Source organism: Bidens hawaiensis, unplaced genomic scaffold (genome assembly GCF_021521415.1).
Source record: "Bidens hawaiensis isolate Kalapana, Puna unplaced genomic scaffold, B.hawaiensis_p1.1 tig00013251_1, whole genome shotgun sequence".
Classification (NCBI taxonomy): Eukaryota; Viridiplantae; Streptophyta; class Magnoliopsida; order Asterales; family Asteraceae; genus Bidens; species Bidens hawaiensis.
This window is the reverse complement of record NW_027492121.1, coordinates 571,719-589,482: the sequence shown is the minus strand read 5'-3', so window position 1 is coordinate 589,482 and position 17,764 is coordinate 571,719. Positions and strand designations below refer to the sequence as shown.

General features: G+C 35.8%; 2 protein-coding genes across 2 annotated transcripts; one reads left to right on the top strand and one right to left on the bottom strand.

The window, feature by feature from the left end:
* Window positions 1-5,542: 5,542 nt before the first annotated feature.
* LOC143543726 (transcription factor SRM1-like) lies at window positions 5,543-7,192 on the top strand. The gene is made up of 2 exons (XM_077035984.1): window positions 5,543-5,980; window positions 6,532-7,192. Exons 1-2 carry the CDS (start codon window positions 5,580-5,582, stop codon window positions 6,980-6,982), a joined length of 852 nt encoding a protein of 283 aa, XP_076892099.1. The 5' UTR covers window positions 5,543-5,579; the 3' UTR covers window positions 6,983-7,192.
* Window positions 7,193-9,787: 2,595 nt separating this feature from the next.
* Window positions 9,788-12,436, bottom strand: LOC143543725 (pentatricopeptide repeat-containing protein At3g53170-like). Its single transcript, XM_077035983.1, has 4 exons — window positions 12,090-12,436; window positions 10,601-11,440; window positions 9,941-10,214; window positions 9,788-9,840 (listed from the first exon to the last, which is right to left on the bottom strand). The coding sequence occupies exons 1-4, from the start codon at window positions 12,399-12,401 to the stop codon at window positions 9,818-9,820; spliced, it is 1,449 nt and encodes a 482-aa protein (XP_076892098.1). The 5' UTR covers window positions 12,402-12,436; the 3' UTR covers window positions 9,788-9,817.
* Between the last annotated feature and the right edge of the window lie 5,328 nt (window positions 12,437-17,764).

The following is a 17,764-nucleotide window of genomic DNA, read 5'->3' as shown; positions in this document are numbered from 1 at the left end:
TAAGATTCTTGCACGAATCATTGAAAACGACACTACCACCCGCGAAGCATGGACTAAACTCGAGGCGATTTTTTTAAACAATAAACGAGCCTTTGCGGCTGCCTTGCAACACGAGTTCACAAATCTTGTTCTCTATTCTTGCACCTCCATGGATGATTATTATCAAAAGCTTACAAATATTGCCGACCAACTCGTAGATCTTGATCATCCGGTGTATGAATCTGATCTAGTAATTCAGTTGATCAGTGGCTTACCCAAAGAATTCGAGAGCAATTCTTAATCAATCTACCCCCACTTGGGATGATGCTCGCACCGCAATCGACCTTGAACAGAAACGACAAGCAGCTCACAAACAACAAACGGTTATGATTTCAACAAGAGAACAAGCAAACCCTAACACTGGTCGTGGTTCAGAGGACCACCATACCAGGGAACGCAATAGCTTCGGTTACCATGTCACGAGGCAGGGGTAATAGCAGCTATGGAATCCGCGACGGTGGTCGTTGCAAGAATCAAAGAGGTCTCGGCGGTGGTCGATTCAATGGTAGCAACGGTTGGGTAGTGAACCATAATCAGGATGGATGCTGCCTCCTTCTCCATACCCCACTTTTCCACAAACTCAAACCACCCACAACGCACTAATCACCCATCCGTGAATTATGCTGCCACTCAAACCAATTTCCCCAGCTCCCGGTCCTACAGGTCCATTCGCTGGATACGCAGGCCCATTGGCTCAGTTCACCGGTTATGCTGACCTTGCTCAAGCTAGGCAACAGGTACAATTGCACGGTTCTGAAGCTATGCAACAGGTACAATTGCACGGTTCTGACACCCCGTGGTACATGGACTCATGAGAAACAGCTCATCTCACCAAGGATCCAGGTAAAATTTCTCAACCGTTATCATCTTTTCCTTGTAACCCTATCTACGTTGGTAATGGTCATCACATACCAGTTATAGGATCCGGTTACACTACCCACTCAACACCTAACCGTATGTTTAATCTAAACCATATATTTTATACACCCGATATCATAAAAAATTTGCTCTCTGTACATAAATTCACAATTGATAATCAAACATCTATTGAGTTTGACCCGTTTGTACGTAAATTCACAATCGATAATCAAACATCTATTGAGTTTGACCCGTTTGGTTTTACTGTGAAAGACCTATGGACTAAAGCTCACCTGTCACGCCATGATAGCACGGGAGATCTCTATCCATTCACTAATCCCAACGCCCCTGTCTGCTTTACTCGCATCTCTCGGCGATCAATGGCAAAATCGTCTCGGACACCCGAGCGAATCTATCTTGCATTTACTTAATTCTCGTTCATTGATTTCTTGTATAAACAAAATAATTTACATTTATGTCATTCATGTCAAATTTCAAACAATAATCGTTTACCGTTTTATGATTCAATGTCTATCACTTATGCCCCAGTTGATATAATTCATTGTGATTTGTGGATATCCCTTGTCATTAGTAAATCTGGATATATATATTACATGGTGTTAATTGATAATTTCTCACACTTTGTATAGATTAATCCTCTCAAATTTAAATCAGAAACCTTTACCAATTTTGCCAAATTTCACCAATTTATACTCACACAAATTTAATCGTAAAATTAAAGCCTTCCAATGCGATCTCGGGGGTGAATTTGACAATCATGAATTCAAATCCTTTGCCGATACTAATGGATTTGTTTTTCGGTTCTCCTGCCCACAAATCTCTCAACAAAACGGTCGGTCGGAACGAATGATCTGACGGTTAAACGACATTGTACGCACACTTCTAACCCATGCCCGACTTCCTCCATCTTTTTGGGTTGAAGCTCTTCATACCGCTACCTACCTACACAATATTCTACCAACCAAACGCCTTAACTTCTGTACTCCACACTTTTCCCTATACCTTCGTCACCCATCATACGAAAATCTTCGCGTTTTTGGTTGTGCATGTTATCCAAACACGTCTGCTTCTATGCCTCATAAATTACATCCTCGATCAATGCGATGCATTTTTCTCGGCTATCCCCCGGATCACCGATGGTATCGTTGTAACGACCCATCTACCGATCGGGTTCTTGTGTCTCGCCATGTCGTATTTGATGAAACCGTTTTTCCATTTTCCGATCCTACTCTACCCAAAGCCTATAACTTTTTAGATGACGACCCACTCCCATTACATTTCACTCTCAGTGTAAACACCACTAATCAACCTACCTATACACATACAACCCATTCCCTGGCCCATCCGCCCTCACCACCTCCTAGTATGTATTCACATTCCTCTTCCACCCCTACCACACCACAACCAGACCCAGTTGCACCAACAAATTCATATCCAGCTCCCATGACTCCTATCCGTAATCCCCACACAATGACCACTCGATCAAAGTCTAGTATTACTAAACCTATAACTCGTTTAAATTTACACACACCACCACACAACATGTCTCTCCAATCCCAACCAATCCGAGATATGCCTTAACCGATCCTAACTGGTGTGATGCCATGATAAATGAATTTACGGCTTTAAAGGAAAATGATACGTGGGAACTTGTGCCTTGTCCAGAAAATCACCTGATTATCAGATGCATGTGGTTATTCAGGCATAAATTTCGATCTGACGGGTCCTTGGAACGCTATAAAGCGAGACTGGTTGCAAATGGAAAGTCTCAAACAGTTGGTGTTGATTGTGCGGACACTTTAAGTCCCGTGGTAAAACCCGTCACGATTCGTACAGTACTCTCTATTGCAGTCTCATGGTCGTGGCCGATTCATTAGTTAGATGTGAAAAATGCATTTCTGCATGGCGACCTCCAAGAAATGGTTTTTATGTATCAACCCCCTAGATTTGTTGACCCACGTGTATGTGTGTCGACTTAATAAATCATTATATGGCTTAAAATAGGCTCCGTGCGCATGGTACACACGATTTTTTGATTACATCACGCAACATGGGTTCTGCCGTAGCACATGTGATAATTCTTTGTTTATCTACAATCATGGCCAACAACAGGCTTAATTATTACTTTATGTAGACGATATTATAGTCACCGCGTCTAGCTCTACACTGTTACAATCCATTTTAAATACTTTGTCATGAGAATTTGCCATGACTGATTTGGGGGCTCTACATCATTTCTTGGGTATTACTGCTACTTGGGATGCTCATGGCCTGTTATTATCCCATTATCCCAGGCAAATTATACACGTGATATTCTGGAACGAGCAGGTATGACTAATTTCAAGCCGTGTCACACTCCGGTTGATACGTCCACTAAGCTTAGTGCCACCGCTGGGGATCTTCTTCCAGATGGTTCTGAATATCATATGTTGGCCGGGGCTCTTCAATATCTCACGTTTACTCGTCCAGATATTACGTATGTAGTTCAGCAGGTTTGTTTGTTTATGCATGCTTCGCGGGATTCTCATTTTGGGTTTATGAAACATATTCTTCGATACCTTAGCAACACCATTGATCATGGTATACGCCTTGTCCCGGGTACTACCGACACTCTGACTTCTTACTCTGATGCGGATTGGGGTGGATGTCCAAGTTCTCGTCGATATACATCCAATTACTGTGTGTTTATGGGAGCTAACTTATTGTCATGGTCTTCCAAACGACAGCCTACTATTTCATGTTCTAGCGCAGAGGCTGAATACAGAGGTGTGGCAAATGTTGTGGCAGAAACTACTTGGATTCGCAATTTACTAACTGAACTTGGTGTTGTGTTACAAAAAGCCACCCTCGTTTATTGCGATAATGTGTCAGCGGTGTATTTATCCCATAATCTGGTTCATCATCAAAGAACCAAACATGTTGAAACTGACATTCATTTTGTTCGCGAGAAGGTTCGTCTGGGTCATGTACGAGTTTTACATGTCCCGTCATCCATGCAATATGCTGACATCTTTACCAAGGGGTTGTCTCGACAATTATTTCAGGAATTCAGAGCTAGTTTGAGCGTTCGACAAAATACCGCTCAAACTAAGGGGGGTTATTAGAATATATATTTGAAGAATATATATATTATATATTAGAATCAAATTATAAGTAAAATAGATTTGTTTGTATTTATCTCATGATCTAGTTTCCTTTTCTCTTTGTATCCGCAACCCTATTTAAAGGGTTTATACAATCAATAAGAGATACACAAAATATTGACTTCACATACGTTGATAAAATCTTAATGTGCATTCGCTTAGATCGATTGGTTAATTGTTTAGTGTATAATTCCATGTAAGGACCGGATGGAACTAAAGAACAAGTATAGATCTTGGATAGATCAATAGAGTAGATGACGATCATGTCTATTGTTATTCGGTTATTTGAGCTACTTTAAACCAGGTCTTATACATTACTTGCAAAATGATGTATTTGTTCTGAAAGTCATGATTAAATATAGACCCATAAACATCTTTGGTTTGTTGACTTAACTTTATCTTCAATATATATTATTGAGTATTGTTTAAGTGGGTCCACTTTCAAAGTATGGTTCGTAAAACACAGGTGAAAATGTTTTATAAAAAAATGGTGTTAAATGTAAAACAAGAGATATTATTACAAGAAATGCCTAAATAATCAATAAGCCAACTCTCCAACCTTTGGTGAGCTAAGACCGTCACATTACAAATGTTTACTGGTGGAAGAAAATAAATTTGCGGAGTGAGATTTAACTGAAAGATCTAATCAATCAACTAAGACCCGATACACCTATGGGTGCAATGTATATGATTTCCTCAAGAAACAACGATATAACGTGCCCAAATATCATAAGGAACACATAGTGGTCAATTAAATGTAAGATTTCAATATACTAGTCAATGTATATGATTAGTATAAGGATTAAAAATGCCCTTTCATCATATTAGTAGTTATGAATTCAGCATCCACACAACAAAAACACACGTATATAAACGAAATAGTAATTAAAAAAACATAAAAACAAAGGTGGTTTTCTTAGACAGCATGATGCTCATGTTTTTCTTTTCCACATTCAGTTCACTTTTAATATTTCTCATAGGAATTATTGGTTTCAATTATTTTCGACAATGACCAACTAATTGTTACGCTCTCTTGGCTTTTGGAAAAGAAAATATATGTTGCATATAAATGGTATGTAGAATAAGAATAACCTTTATCTACCTCCAAAAAGATTATACATGGGAATTTTAAAAAAGTTACATATCAAATATATAATGACTTTAATAAAAGGAAAAAAAAAAAGAATTATTTTCTTATAGTCTTTGCCCTTATAGGTTTTAAGAAGAATAAAGATATTAGGAACAAAAGGCAATGTTCCAAAAATATGAACTAATATAAATATTTGAATTTTGGGTGTGTAAAACAGTGTAGAAACATTATTTGTTAGAAAAATGACAAAAATGCCCATCTCTCCAACCTCAAAGTGGTCCTATTCCATTAATGCAATTTGATACACACTTCTTATCCTTCACCACCCCTCACTTCACTTTTTTTCTACATAGCACACACCCTTTAAAGTTTCAAGCTCTCTAAAACATCCTATACAAGCATTAGGTACTAAAGCAAGAAATACAAGCATGTCATCATCAAAAGTTTGGAGCAAAGAAGAGGATAAAGCCTTTGAGAATGCCATTGCCAACCACTGGAATGATGATTCCAAACAACATTGGAATACAATTGCTTCACTTGTGCCAACCAAAACCATTCCAGAGTTGAAACAACACTACCAATTACTTGTTGAAGATGTTGATGACATTGAAGGTGGACTCATTCCCATTCCTAAGTACCTTGGAGAGGTATCATCTTCCTCTTCTACCAAAGATACCAACCCGAATGGATCGAATTCAAATCGACGTTCAAATTGCAATCACACTAACGGGTTCGTCCATGATTCCACTGGCCAAGGTGGCGGAAAAGGCAATTCCAAAGCCGAGCAAGAACGTCGGAAAGGAATTCCATGGACAGAAGAAGAGCATAGGTATGTATATACTATTAATTTGTATATTGATTACGTATATAATAATGTTATTATAGAATAATATTATGATTGGATACCTTTTAAATATGATAATTAATTTAATATTCTTTGTAAGCTAACGACAGAAAAAGACCCGTAGACTGAAAGGGCAATATCCAACACCATGATTCTGAACATGAAATCATTACATTAATAATGATGCATAGACAGTACAAGTTGGGCTTTTTTTTAACGGCTACACACACTCATATTATGCATAGACTATACTAGAAATAATTAACTCTCATGCCAAGGTTTGAACCTTAGTCTCTTAAAAGCCAGAATGACGATACAAGTTGTGCTTAATTGACTATTGGGAAATGTATGTCAGATAACCAATTATTATTGATATTGTAGTACAACTCATGTTGCTTAATGTACAATGTGAGAAACAATTGAACTCACAGTATGCACTTCTACTAGATCTGGCCTATTTCTAGAGCAACCAATAAGCATATTCTTAATAGAGTTCAATACAACTTCTTATGCATGCTGTACAACTACAAATGCAGGTTGTTTTTACTTGGACTAGACAAGTTTGGTAAGGGAGATTGGAGAAGCATTTCAAGAAACTATGTGATCTCAAGAACACCTACACAAGTTGCAAGCCATGCTCAAAAATACTTCATAAGATTAAACTCCATGAATCGAGACAGAAGGCGAACCAGTATTCATGATATTACAAGCGTTAACAACGATGACGTGGCATCCCACCAAATCCCAATCACGGGTCGTACAAACCCATTAGTAGTTGGTGCACCCATGAAACATAGGCCCCACCAACCAAGCATGCCGCAAGGTATGGGTATGTACGGAGCCCCAATGGGCCAAGTGATTGCAACCACCCCTGGTCATATGCCGTCAGCGGTCGGGACTCCGGTCATGATGCCACATGGCCACCACCCACCATATGCTATGCCGGTCGCGTACCCGATAGCCCCACCGCCAACAATGCACCAATAATTCTCCTATTCATAGTGCTAGAATTTGACAATTCAGTCCAATTTTTATTTTACTTTTAATTATTTTTTTCACTAAAAAGAAAAAAGAAAATGGGATTGTGAAAGGCTTAAGAGGACAAAAACTAGGACCACAGCAACTTTTTCAATGGTCATTTTTTGTTGGTTAAAGAATTTTCACTAACAGTTGTACAATATTTCAGTCTCAAAACACTTTCTCCTTTGCAATAATGTGTACTAGAAAGAATAGTGCTAAGTGACTTGTAAAACTTGCAATAAAAGTAGTACCATACTCTGGAATGGTACTTCATCAATGGTGGTTTCTCTTCAAGCTTTATGAGGTTCAAAATGTGACACAGAGTTAAGCCTGTGGATGTCAAAAATATGAGAAAAATATAGGTCAATAACAATTTTATGCAAAACTGAAAATCCTTTAATTTTGCAAAAGCTAGCTTTAGATGAATGCCTTTATTTGGTAGCTCAAATGATTAGAAAAGGAAAATAAGGTATGGGCAAAAAGATAACAATGAACTCAGTTATTTCTTGAAAAGCATATGAAACCCATTGTGATTGCAGATCTGAAAAGATGGGCCTTAGATTAGGCCAAAAAATGTTCTGGATCTTTAAAGCATCTAGAACAATCTGGATTCCCAATCATAGTAGAGTCAAAAGCGCAAAAATAGCTCGCCTAGGCACTAGTTAATACAGTTTATGAGAAACGAACCCGCTCTCAAAGATAACAAGCAACTTTCCACTAACGAAAGAAGTCGGCATTTTTGTTATTTGTGCATAACCAGCAGGTGTCACCTACAAGATAAAAGATTTTATTAGTTACATTAGCAATGGAGCATTTACACAGTGAAATAGGAATTAAAGCTTAGTTCACACAGTAGGAAGTAAAAAATGGAATCAATTGTTACTGACTACAATTCTTTTCTCTAAATTTAGATAGATATCAATAAACTATCAAAATGAAAGTTAGAATAATGCTAGTTTTATAGACTTTAAAATGATGCTATGCTGAAATTTTCTATACCTTTCTTAGTTACAAATATTCAGATGGATATAAATTCAAGTTGAAAAAACATGAAACTTCATTTTATCTGCTTAGGTTTTTGCTATTTTAATTTAGCCTATTTTTGCCGCATACAATCAGTCAATCACTGATGCATAATGTTCATGTTAGTATGCATGTCACATTGTCACTATATAATACTACAAAATCATGTTTATCTGAAAATAAAAAATAATAATAATAACAAAACGGTTAGATACGTCTCTGCTTATCTTAAAATAAGTATACGCATATAATATAAAAACAAAGGGGTCATCAGGATCATCTCTAAACTTAGATAAATTCTATCAAAATGGAAGCTAAAACAGGAGTAGCATGTTAAAACTTAAAGCAGGACCCTTTACATATAGAATGCCATTAACTAAATGAAAACCACGCTAAATGTACCAACACCCATATAATTTCATCATCAAATGAGCAGAACACCATGAGCTCATGTGGAAACCTAAGATAATGTGAAGAGTAATGCATTTTAGTACAAACTAAAAAGAGCAAACATATCCAAAAGAAGGAATTTTAAGCTGCAACAATCACTTAATTTGCCAGCCATTCTGTCAGTGGATGTTACAGAAACATCCTCGGTTCATACACAATTGTTCAAGATTTCAAGATATATTACAATTCTGAACAGCAAAAATGACATTAAGGGATACTCAGGCACAGAACGTGCCTTTCTATACAAGTGTGGAACTATGACACACAGTGACACATATCTAAGGTAAGCACTTACTGGTAAACCCTAATGTTTGGTGTTTCCCCTTAGCACTAATGTTGTAACAAGCAACTTACTGAAACAGACAAGAGCAGAAACACAAAACAAACAAGACTCCTGGAAAAAGTCCATGTCCCCAATCCCCATTATATGTTAAACCCAAGCGTTCCAAATTACGAGTATGAATCAAACACAACAAAGAACATGTATGCGTACCAAATGGTGCACAATGGTTGTGATCTTAGCTGTGTTGTCAGGAGCCGACCTGGTGGCGGTGACGACATCGGTTGCAGTGGGGGCAGCAACATTGATGGCTGCGTCAGTGGTGGCGGACACTGTTAGGGGTGGTGGCGACGGCTGATAGGTTGTGGATGGTTGCTAGCCCATTTGGACCTATTTAAGTTAGCAAGTGTTCTAAGAGCAATCATACTGACTAGGCGTTCAATTTGAGTCGACCCAAATTAACAGGTGGCAAAATTTGAGATTTTAAGTCTACCCATCAGCACATCTATTGATTATTTTTTGTGGTGGGGGGGGGGGGGGGGAAGGGGGGGGGGGGAGTTTAACTGTCTGTATGACGTATGCATATGGAGGTGTGCGTATTATGTATATGCATACATGCATTTTGTAATACAAACAAATGTGTACTAATAACAATATTTCTTGATGAATACTATCACTTAATTTGGTTTACAGCGTGTCCCTTATAGATCTAAGGTTCTAAGAGGGAACACATGTTTATGTGAAATATGGTCTTCCTATCAATATTGTCAAACATGTGGGTAAAAAGGCATGTCATACAAAACACAAATAAAAAACATTAATTAGGGGTTGATGTTGTTGCTCAAAGAATGTAGTCATCACCTCTTCGCGTATCACTAGTAAGTTAGCAACCGATGTTCAATATAGCTTTTACCATATTCAAGTTCAAGATGCACACGTTGACTCCAATCTGCATGCGCGTGAAGTAGTAACCATATGTTGATTTGCATGTCGACCTTCTTAATGATGCAGTGATAGTGAAGATATCATTCACACTATAATTGACTATACTAGCCCTCAATCACCCGTGTTCCTGACCACAACAAAATGATATAACATATCAATCATGTTTTCACATTTTCTAATTCAGTGAAATAAACCGTAAAAGAGTGCTAGAAAAGATAGTAGCGTACCAGGATTATGTTCGGTCATAATAATCTTATTTTCCAAACTTTGAGCAGCTTCTACCATTCCCATAGCTTTGTAAGCATGAATCATGGTAGCAAAAGTAATCTCATCTGGTTCACAACCTCTATCCTTCATTTCCACCAACATTTCACCCATTTTTTTCACATCGCGTGCATGACCATAAACACCGATAACACTATTAAAAAACATTGTATCAAGAACCACATCAGAATTCTCTATTTGCCTCATAATAGACTGAACATCATCATCATCATCGTACTCAGTATATCCCATCAATAGCAATGCTATGGTAGGGTCTGAGGAGGGTAAGATGCAGACAGCCTTACCTCTATCCCATAGGGATAGAGAGGCTGCTTCCGGTGAGACCCCCGGCTCGATAGTAGTTTTGCATCAAGCCTTGGACATAAGGCACATAGCACTCAATCATCGGGACACCGGCTGATCGGTGCATGTGCCCTTGTCTTTCGGCTATCAACGCCACCACATGATGCCTGATTAACCTTCCGCCACTTTTAACGTTATTTTCACGAGATTAGTAAAATAACGTCAAAATTAGTGCAATTTTACTTTTGCCCACCCGAGGGTTCACACATATATACATTATATGCGCGCACCGCAAGCAGGGCCTTCATAATAGACTGAACCTTTTCCATTAATCCAGCTTTACCATAACCACTCACAAGAGAACAATAAGTAACCGCATTGGGCTTTATTCCTTCATGCTTCATTTTCAAGAAAAACTCATCCATTTTCTTAACATTTCCCGCCCTTTTAAACGTTTCAATAATTATGTTGTAAGTAATTGTACTCGGAGGAATAAATCTTTTACTCATATACTCCATAACCGACCCCATTTTGTCATACATTTCAACTTTCCCATACGACTTGATTAATATATTAAACGTCATCACACTCGGTTTTACCCCCATTAACTGAAACTCATCAAACCATTTCTCCATTTCAACAATCATCCCTCGATTACCATACGCACAAATAACCGAATTAAACGTGAAAACATCTGGAACACACCTCCCGTCTTCAAGCATATCAGTCAACATATCCTCCATTAATTTGAACAATCCCGCCTTTCCATACCCGTCAATTATAGTATTATACGTCACAATGCTGCATTCAATTCCCGAATATTCCATGTCAGCAAGAATATGTTTAATCCTACAAAACTGACGAAGCTTGGTGCAACAGTTTATTAAAACCGAGTAGGTGTATACATCGGGCTTGCAGTCAGGTATCAACTTCATCTGGTTAATGATTTGTAATGATTCGTGAAGAAGGCCAGAGTAACCGTAAGCACTAACGAGTGCAGTGTAGACATCAATGGTGGGTTTAAGACCATCTTGCAACATCAAATCAAAAAGCAAACTAGCTTTCAAGGGCTGCCTACATTTGCCTAACAGAACCAGTAGCTTTGTGTATGTTTGGCATCGTGGCTCATACCAGTGTTGATTACGAAGAAGATCAAATATCTAAACACAATTAAATGCAAAATCATATCAATGTACCATCAATCAGTGTTGCAAATTGGGTTAATTCGTATTAACAGGATCGGAATTTTTCTATGTATTTTTTTAAAATTTTGAAAGTTCACATATAAAAATGTTCACATAAATAATTCAAACATAAACATAACAAATCAACGACAATGAGATAACCAAGGTCCGATTGCCTTTCAAAACTTAATTGAAAATTTGAAAAAAGGTCCCTTTTTTTTTACCAATTTGAGCTGATTTTTGACCGATTTGACCGACTAGCGAGACCAGTTGCCGACCAGGGGCGTCTCTGATAGGGGCAGGGTGGTCGACGGCATCAGGCCCAATCACCCACCCAGATAGGCTAGAAAATTGTAAAAAAAAAAAAGTTATATTTTTGTATATATACAATTTTAATAAAAGAAACACCACCAACCCATTCTTAATAAAAGAAATCACAATTACTATTGTATTATTTACTTTTTCTAATATATAAGTTACCGAATTTACTTAAGGCCAAATTTTTACTCGTTTTCGGCCCAAATTTTTTTAACAGTTCTCGGGGATGGCCTGATTGCCGAGTAATTCCGATTTCTACAGGACTTGCATCAAATTTACAAAATTAAACAATATTTTTTTAATTTACCTTAAGAGCAGATTCCCAGTGTTTATGACGGATGGCATTATCCAAAGCTTCCAAGACAAGTTTTGGTGAAAATCGATTATGCTTGACAGTTGCGAAGTTGGCTTTTCTCTCAATTGCTTCAATGGCGGCTTCTGACCTTAGAATACGAGACAACTGTTTCTCAGTGGATTTTTGGATACCTTGTGAAGAGGCATGGGACTTCTTCTTGCCTGCTGTAATAAGCAAAGAAGATGGACGTTCATTCAGGCATTTCGTCGAACACTTGGTGGGCAGAGTAAGTGACGAACGTGATAATTTGTAGTCGACTTCCATCTCGCAATATAAAATTTTGCTTCTGCAAGTCGCATCCACTATTTTATTATTTACATAAAAATAAATTAGAAATATATCCAAAGACAAAGAGGGTGTTTGGCCTAGCTTTTTTTAACTTTTTTTTTAGCTTTTTTTAACTTTCAGAAAGGGGTGGCTGCGTAGCTTGTTGCCTGCCTACCTGCTATGTTGATGTAATATCTATTTTTTAAAATTGAATTCTAATCGGTATTTAAAAAAAAGTTACAAAATAAGCTTAATTTGGTGTTTGGTTTAGCTTTTTTAGCTTATGCTTATAAGCTTATATAAGCTAATTTAAAGAAGCTTTCTTGAAGATAGTTTTTTAGTTTATTTGAAGAAGTTTATTTGTTTAATGGGGTAATTTCTAATTTGTTCTCAAATGATGGTGGATTAGTAATATTGAAGCAACTTATTACGGTAACAAATCAAAGAATGATGGATTTAACAACTTATTAAGACGTATAATCAACTTGTAGAATATAAGCTAATCCAAACACTTAAAATGATCTTATCAAATAATAAAAAATAAGTTATAAGCTACTTTAAAATATAAGCATAAGCTAGAAAATAAAAGCTAGGCCAAACACCCCCAAAGACTAGTATGGTTTAGATAAAACGGTACATAGTTTCTGGAAATTGGTCAGGATAGCTATTTCTTTTTTCTTTGAAACGTCAATATATTAACAGGTAAAAAGAGACAACTCACAAGTAGCAAAAAGCTTACTGGTACAACGAAAATAAAACAAACATAGAAAACAACAATATACGAGAAACATACCGCAAAATAGGCAAATGGTCCATTGTCAAGCTATGTTCCATTCCAGGTTAAATTACTTAGACCTCCTCAAAACAAGTTATCGCGTAAACACAGCAGTTTTTATTCGGTATATCAGATTCATTGAGTGCTCCCATTCTGCCAGCACTAATGTTTGAAATATCTTATTCTTTGTTGAGCTATTTATTGTTTCACAAATAATCTTCTTGTGTAATAAAAGAAATTTCAATTTAATAACCCATTATATATTGCACCTACTATTCATTTAGTGTTATGGATGGCCCTTTTTTTGGGTTTCTTTGGTCAACTATTGGGATTTTGCCCATAGGAATCCGAAGTATATCTTTTACCTTCTTTATATATTTTTTTACGAACATTTAACTCGTCTTTATGGTCATGGCATGATAGTATTCAGTACCCAAACCTTCTTGGTTGGTTGGTTGGTGTGCTTGATATCAAACATTTAATTGAAGTCCATCCATTTTTTTAGTAAATGATATTTCAGCCTCTATTAAGTCTTGTATGACATTCGTGAGGTTGATCGAGCTTAACACCTATTTATGTTTTTGAATCTGTACAAGATACACTTTGTCTGCTTTGAGGCAAGTTGTTATTCTCCAAATATTAGCTTGAAGCTAGGTTTTGAACGTTTTAGTGGTTTGAAATAGTTGTCACTTTTCATTTCTCTACAAGTTCCGGATCATGATCATAAGCAATAGTCAACTTAGGGTGCAATGCTATGTTGGCATTTCCTAAAATCTCATACTGTATACTAATATATAATACTATATATTAATATATAGCTGTGTAATACATGAGTGGTTAAATAAATGTAAAAAAAAAGTTAAATTTAATAATCTATCTTATGAATTCAAAAGGTATAATTAATGATAAATAAAATTTTATAATTCATAAATATCTGAAGACCTTATTTAATACATCATTTAAAGTTATATTTGTAACTTTGTTGGTAATTATATAAATGGTATTAACTGGCATCCTAATTGACTAGTTTAGTTAATGACACCTGAAAGAATTATTTTGTTTTGTTAGTATACTAGCTTATAAACCCGTGTATTACACGGGTTTGAAAAATTAAATCTCATTCATTATCTTATAATATGATTCGGGTTCTTAAAGTTGCAATAATCATGTACAAAAAATACATCAAACTTTTGAAAAATCACAAGAGCTGAATATTTAAAAAATATGCTTCTAATTATGTTGTTGTGTTAGTTTCAACATATACTGCTACTGAACTAATAGTTGCAAGAGTTTTTATCGGTAAAAAAAATTACCAAATTATTCAAATTGAGGATTTAATGATATTAAATTATTAACCATCCATAACCAACAAAAAATAAACTTGTGTGGCTTACTTCATGTCTTTTTTTCTAATTCATGTCTTAGATTATAAAATAGCAAGAGCAACTGTATATTTGGTAATATCAGCAAAGAAAGTGTAACACTAATAAAGGTATAGGCATTTTATCACAATTTTTTTCGGTTTCAAACATGCCATCTTATTAACATTTTTCGGTTTCAAACATGCCATCTTATTAACACATTTTACTCAATTCCAACAACATACAAGAAACTAAACAGTTATAGTGATTTTATATTTGTGTGTAAATTAAAAAAAAGTGTAAAGAAAACATGTTCGGAACCAAAAGTAACATTTTTTTTAAAATAACCAGTTCTAATCCTAACTTGTACCGACATAACCGGTTCTTATGTGTTGCGCCGACTAATACGACCCGTCCTTTTTGCCAGTTATAAGAGAACACAAGCAGCAAACTTAACCCATTTACTTAAATGGTTGAATACAAATTGAACTTGCCCGAAATGTTCTTAGTCATACTAAAAGTGGGTCTGTTTCAAATGAAACTTGTTGTGACCTCTTACGTAAATCAAAATAAAAAAACTGTTGCAGAGATTTTATTCACAATAAATAAGTATCTCACTGAAAACCAAACCATCATTCCTCCCATAATATCAAACAGTTTTGAGATTCTTATATAGAATATAGAACACAAACAAATCATAATAACAAACAACCAACTTAAAAGAAACAAATAAGTATTTTAAACACTCTACTTATGATCTTACTCCTTATAATGATTTTGCATAAAATCGGTTTGCAACACCCATAATTATAACCATTTTCCTATCATTTATATTAGTTAAGTTTACTTCTTCGCCTTAACTTGTAAGATTTTTTTGTTTTTTTTAAATGAGTGTCGTGCCTATAACAAACAACACAATGTCATCACCACCAGGATACTCTTCCGAAAAGATATGAATTTTGCTTCATGAATATAAATGGATATCATCAACGAAACAAACCTCACCATGACATCAATGTATTTTAGGGATCAAAACAACTCATTTTCTATGTCAGTTTGGCCAGAAACTCTAGTTGATGCAAGTTTGTGACAATGAATAAGTACAGTTAATTTCACTATCAGTTAACATATGACAAAATAATGCAAATAATTATTAGATCTGAAAGAAAGAGTACTGATATGCACCATCATCAATCTACTATTCTCCTTGAGTGCTGAATTATGTCAATTTAGCAAAAGTTATCAATACCTATAAAAAGTTTATATATAGAATTAATTGTAAAAACTAATCAAGGAAAGACGAATCGTGGCACCTTTTGAATCGGTCACTAATAAACTAAAAACATACAAGGCAAATTTACACACACTAAAATAAAGTTTAAAAGTTCTACATATGTTCTTTTATTTCTAATTTTTTTTTTACTTTATTTACTACTATAAAATTATAGATAAATAATTAATATGGAATGTTTAGAATATTTATTAATTGTTTTAATTAGATAGTTATGACTTCTTTACTTTATTTACTATTATAAAATTATAGAAAAATTATTAATATGGAATGTTTAAAATATTTATTAATTATTTTAATTAGATAGTTATAACTTTAAATATTAAATAATAATGTTACTACTTAGCAAAATAATGAGACAATTAGGTGCTATGTAGCATAACAATGTTTTTTTTATTATAATAGTAGATGTTTGCATTTGCTAATTCACATGCTATGTGTGCAATTTCTATTATCATGTACCATGATTGCATTTTATAAATTCACGTCCTAATAATTAAATGTCGTACAAAATTGTCACTACTCACTTCATGATATGACAATAAAATTATTCGGATATTAATCTTTTCAGGACACGATATTATATATACACACAAAAACGTTTTATGCTTATTAATTATCAAGAGCTGAATTGGAAACACGAATTATTGGCAAACACCCAAAACGATTATTGTATTAAGAAACTCACTCAAAACTTAATTACAATAATGAAACCCTACACGGTTTATATAGACCAACCTAGACACGTTTGAGTCTAACTAGGATTCCTAAACAATAGGTAAATTAATTAAAATAAACCTAACAACCTAAACTCACATGTATTAGGAAGTATTAGGATCCATATGTAACTTGTGTCTTGCTCTCCAAGTTACTTGCCTTGCACATCAAGGCTTTGATTAGAAATTGCCAACATTCACCCCCCTCCCCCAATTTCTTAGTCGTATAGGGTAGGTCTTCCAATTTCAGCAGGTCCCGCATCTCCTTGAACTTTGTTCGCGCGAGAGCTTTGGTCAAAATATCGGCCCGTTGTATTTTGCCACTTATGTGTTCGACTTCCACCTCCTCTCCTTCAACACATTCCCGAATGTAGTGGTAACGGGATTTAATGTGTTTAGTCCGACTATGAAACACCGGATTTTTCACGTGAGCAATAGCATATGTGTTATCTATATATAACACCACTTTCTAAGGTGGTTTCCCGGTTAACTCACTTAGCAACTCCCTAAGCCAAACCGCTTGAGACGCAGCCGAACTAGCTGCAATGTACTCTGCTTCACACGAGGATAAAGCTATGGTCCCTTGCTTTTGAGAACACCAAGAGATCGGTGAAGATCCATAGTAAAATATATGGCACGTAGTGCTCCTTCCATCATCTTCATCAATATTGTGACTACTGTCACTGAACCCGATTAACATGGTTCTTTCTCCTCGGTTATACTTGATACCATAACTCGGTGTCGTTTTCACGTATCGAAGTATATGTTTTATAGCATTTTCGTGTTACTTTCGGTTGCTGCATGTATCGACTAACAACCCCGACAGAATAAGTGAGGTCGGTTCGGGTTTGTAGCAAATACCGAAGGCATCCGACTATTTTTCGGTATCCAGTGGCTTCAACATCTATCTCGTCTTCGGCTTTTGACAGCTTCAAATTGGGATCCATGGATACATAAGCTGGGTTACAGTTTTCCATACCGGCTTCTTTTAAAATTTTCCGAGCATACGACTCTTGTTTAATTTTGATCCCATCTTTGCATTGCGAGACTTCGATTCCGAGGTAATAGGAAAGTTTTCCTAAATCAGACATCTCGAAATTTGATGCCATATTCTTCTTGAACCCGTTTATCATATTCAAGCAAGAACCTGTTACAAATAAATTGTCAATATAAACCACAACAATTAAAATAAATTTACCGGATATTTTCCGATAAAC

Coding starts and splice junctions, on each gene's coding strand:
- LOC143543726 (XM_077035984.1), top strand. CDS start 5,580: ATGTCATCATCAAAAGTTTGGAGCAAAGAAGAGGATAAAGCCTTTGAG. Junction 5,981..6,531: donor TGGACAGAAGAAGAGCATAG/GTATGTATATAC, acceptor CTACAAATGCAG/GTTGTTTTTACTTGGACTAG.
- LOC143543725 (XM_077035983.1), bottom strand. CDS start 12,401: ATGGAAGTCGACTACAAATTATCACGTTCGTCACTTACTCTGCCCACC. Junction 10,215..10,600: donor AAGCTGGATTAATGGAAAAG/GTTCAGTCTATT, acceptor GGATATACTGAG/TACGATGATGATGATGATGT. Junction 9,841..9,940: donor TATGACCGAACATAATCCTG/GTACGCTACTAT, acceptor TGTTGTGGTCAG/GAACACGGGTGATTGAGGGC.